We start from the raw sequence: 4,445 nt of genomic DNA, 5'->3' as shown, positions 1-4,445 counted from the left end.
AAAGTCAAATATAATACATCTACTTTCCTAACCGGGTCATAGGAAGGCCGCCATTTTATGTGACCAAACCATCTAAGTTGACTCTCTCTAATCTTATCTTCTACTAGAGCTACTCCAACCTTTTCACGTATATGCTCATTTAGTATCCTATCTATAAGGGTAAAGCCACTCATCCCCCTGAGCATCCTGATCTCTGCCACACTTAACTTAGTTTTAGGACTATTTATTAAACCAAGGAAAATTTGTATCAGCATTTCTTAAGGTGTTACTAACCATAGTGAGAGTTGCAATATTCCCAATATCTTTAATGTTGACTAGACTTTCTAATATTTTGGCATACCTATTTCTTAAAAAAAGGCTTCAAATTAATGATTTCCTACCCTTTATTAAGAAAATTAACAACCATTTTGCTTGTTGGCAAGATAGCTATTGTCTTTTGTAGGTAAACGTAAGTTTATTTGATTTACTATATATAATACAGTAGTTCATTGGTTTAGGTGTTCAATTTTACCTAAAAGCTATTGTAAGTTCATTGACAAGGCATATATTAAATTCCTATATCATGGGAACTTTGAGAGAAAGAAAATGAAACTTCTTTCTTAGAAAAGAACTTATCTTCCTATAGCGCTAGATGAATTAGGTAAACCAGTTGTTCAAGCTCTCACACATGCATTTTACTTCTCTTATTTGGCATTTGGTTAATTCTAACTCTTTACTTGTTGGTTGGTGTAGGAGGGTTTACTTATCTCCTTAGAAGAAGGGAGCTCCAAATGCATTAGGTTTATGGAAAAATATCACTTTAGTTGAGTGTAGTGTTAAGGAATATTTTATTTAATGTTACTCATATATCTAAGCTTTCTTTACTTTCGGATCCCTAGCTTAAGGCAGGCATGAATCTATTTAAGTTGCTTGTGAAATAACAATTATCTATTTCCATCGCTCATGATGCCCATGTTTCTAATTTTATAGATAAAAATTGATGGATTTTGTATATGCTCTTCTTTACAACAACAACAACAACAACATCAAGCCTTTATCCCACTACGTGGGGTCGGCTACATGAATCTTTTTTCTCCATTGTGTTCTATTAAAAGTCAAATTCTCATTTAAACCTAATAAAGAAAGGTCATTCCTAATATTTTCTAACCAAGTCTTTTTAGGTCTACCCCTACCTTTCTTAACATAAGTCAAATCTAATACCTCTACTCTCCTAACCGGGTCATCGAAAGGCCGTCGTTTTATGTGACCAAATCATCTAAGGCCGTCGTTTTCTATATGCTCTTCTTTAGAACACTAAAAATGCTAATAATGACATTTTCGTTACTGTCGATAATTATGAAAACTGCATCACATGGAAGAAAAATCACAATCCAAATTTTAAAAATTTTCTTGAGGATTTCTACCAAAGTCATCATGCTAGTTCCTTGCATTCATTCATCTGGTATATGAAATACTTGCTTAGATATTCTTCTTCTGCATGGCTACCTTTTTTCGGGGTTTAAAAATGGCTGATGTTTTGATAAAATGAACTATACACTCTCTACCTTTTTGCACCTTTTGTTTTGAATTTGAGGAGTCCTATGCATATCTAGTTTTTGAATGGCATATTCTTTAAGCATTATTATTTTTACTTAAAATTTCCCTCTCAGGCCTAGCCTTATGCAAATATTAACTTATATTTATGAAATAGATCGCTTTGGGAAAGATGCAAAAAAAATATTTCTTCTTAATTACTACATCCTCCATCTTCTTCATTTGGAGGGAAAAGAATGCTAGGAAGTTTGGTGATATAATTGAAAACTTATCTACCACTTGTGCTAGAATTAAAAAAGCACTTTATTATAAGACATTATCCTAGAAGAACTCTGGAGAAAGGACGCCGTTTGGAACTATCATATGCTCTGCTAGGGTTTGCGATATGTTTTAAGGTTTACGCCGCCTGCGTACTCCCTCCGCCTCTCCTCTCCTGGGTGGGCTTCTCCCTCCCGATGGCTTCCTCTTCACTACATTTCCCTCCGATTTCCACATCCACCGCGCCTTCTCCTCTTCCTGGAGGACTTTCATATGCTGCTAATGTTTCGGCCTCGGCTGCTAAACCCGCTCCTTTTCCGGTTTCCTTCTTCTCCCCTAGCCAAAAGCTTTCTTTCAAATCTGACGATCTGTCGGAAGGGAAGTCCATCTGGACTTCGGCGCTTATCGGTTATTCTTTGGGACCTCGACCCTACTATGAGCGGTTGCTTAAAGCTATGATGAACCTCTGGCAATTAAAAGGATCCATGAAACTTCTGTAGCTTGCGGATGGTTTCTTCCTGCTCAATTTCTCGACTGAAGAAGATCTCGAGTCGGTTTTGTCAGGCGGACCTTGGTTTCCGCTCGGCAAGCCGTTCATCCTGCAGCGATGGTCACCAAAATTCAAGCCCAAACGCGACGAGGATGCTCTTATTCCGGTATGGATAAAAATCGTCGACTTCCCCCTGGCTCTCTGGACGCCAACTGGTATTTCTAAAATCTCCAGCTATGTTGGTATTCCTATTTCTGTTGATGCGCTCACTGCAAATCGTTCTAGATTAACGTTTGCGCGGATTTGTGTTCTTATTTCAAAAGATTCACCTTTACCGGATGAAATCCCGATTGAAATAGAAGGCGAAGATATAACTTTAACTGTTTTATATGACTGGAAGCCTGAAAAATGTGAAGGTTGTGGATCTTTGATACATCCTTTTTCACTCTGTCCCAAAAATCCAAACCCCAAGCCTATTCTCCCTCCTAAACCTCCTAAAAGTCGCGGTCGTAGCACTTCGAGACCGCCGCACAGTCGTCCATCCTCTTCACAGCCTACTGTTCTCGCTCCACCTTCAAAGTCCAATACCCCCCTACAGATTAGCAACCCTTCTGCTGCTCTGTTACCCACTCCTAATCCTGAGGTCCAGCCGTTGGATAATCTTGCTTTGCAAAATCTTAACTCTGCACCCAATAACCCCCTTCTGGCTTCAGAAGCTTTGCAACTAAACCCGCCCACTTCTCCTGCTAAAATAGCACTCCTACCCAATCTCAATTCTCCAACTGAAGAAGCTTCTTCTTCCGGTCTTCCTTCCTCTCCAGTCCTAATTCAACCCCAAAAAATCCCTCTTTTGAACAAGTTTTCTTCTTTACAAACTGAAGAACTCATACCTCCTGATTCATCTGAGTCTTTTTCCGAAAACGATAAGACCTCCACCACTATTGCTGAGGAGGACTCTTCCCCATCATCCAAAAATCAGAATCTCTCTGAATCGGTCGGGCACAACACTAGATCCTCTGTTGATAGAGGAAAATCTCCCAAAAAGTCAAAGCCCCCTAAAGCTAAATCGGCCAAGAAGGCCAAAGGTCAAAAATCCTAATGTCCTTACCCAAGTTTGCAAGCTGGAATGTTAGGGGGTTTAATAACCCTGATAAAGTCAGTTTTTGTAAGTCTCTGATTAGTTCTTTGAATCTCAAGATGTTATGCATTTTAGAAGCAAAAGTCTCTATTTCTTCTTTTAATGACCAGTGGTTTCATCATTCTCACTGTCTTTTTGAGAATGAAGGCAGCTGCAACAATTTTGGTGACGCTGTTTTAGGCAGGATTTGGATAAAATGGGATGAGTCAGTTCTATCCTTCAACCCTATTTCCTCTTCATACCAACACATTCACGGTATACTCTCGGTGGGATCTTTCCCTCCTATTTTTCTTACTGTTATTTATGCTGCTAATTCTGCGGAGGAACGAAAATACCTTTGGGATCAGATCATTGCTGTTTCCACCAATATGGACCATCCTTGGATCATTATGGGTGATTTTAATTGCTATAGATATGATACTGAAAAAGCTGGTGGATCTATTTCTTCCTCCAGTAGATTGGGTGAACTCAATAGCTTCATTTTTAATAGTGGGGTGCAAGACCTCTCTTCTACAGGTCTTTTCTACACTTGGTTCAATCAAAGAGTGGACAATCCCATTCACATCAAGTTAGATCGTGTTCTGGTGAACAATGCCTTATTGGATGTTTTTCCCAATGCTTATTATTGTGTGGAATCCCACCTTGGTTCGGATCACTCCCCACTCATTTTTAATTCATCTCATGACAAGGCTTTATCTTCCAGATTTATGTTCAAAAATTATTGGATTAACATGGAGGGTTTTTGGGATGATGTTTTTGCTGCATTCTCATCCAGATCGGCTAGAAGCCCCATGGCTTCTTTTACTCATAGCCTCCAAATTCTCAAAAGGTCACTAAAAAATAGAATCTGGGCATCTTCCTCACATCTCTCTAATGCTCTTATGGAAAGCAAAAGTAGGCAACACCTATGTTTGGCTCAGCTACAATCTCTTCCTCTTGATTTGGTTTTAAACCAGAATCTGAAAAGTATTAATGAGGAGCTTGCATCCTTGCAAAATCATTGGACCTCGTGGTTATCTCAAAGAG

General features: G+C 39.0%; 1 protein-coding gene across 1 annotated transcript; it reads left to right on the top strand.

The window, feature by feature from the left end:
* Nucleotides 1-1,988: 1,988 nt before the first annotated feature.
* On the top strand, nt 1,989-3,380 carry LOC110099709 (putative proline-rich receptor-like protein kinase PERK11). The gene is made up of 2 exons (XM_020826947.2): nt 1,989-2,111; nt 2,292-3,380. Exons 1-2 carry the CDS (start codon nt 1,989-1,991, stop codon nt 3,378-3,380), a joined length of 1,212 nt encoding a protein of 403 aa, XP_020682606.1.
* Nucleotides 3,381-4,445: the final 1,065 nt, after the last annotated feature.

Source organism: Dendrobium catenatum, unplaced genomic scaffold, assembly GCF_001605985.2.
Source record: "Dendrobium catenatum unplaced genomic scaffold, ASM160598v2 fragScaff_scaffold_1301, whole genome shotgun sequence".
NCBI classification, from domain to species: domain Eukaryota; kingdom Viridiplantae; phylum Streptophyta; class Magnoliopsida; order Asparagales; family Orchidaceae; genus Dendrobium; species Dendrobium catenatum.
Note: the sequence above shows the minus strand (reverse complement) of the source record. Positions and strands in the feature narration are given on the sequence as shown.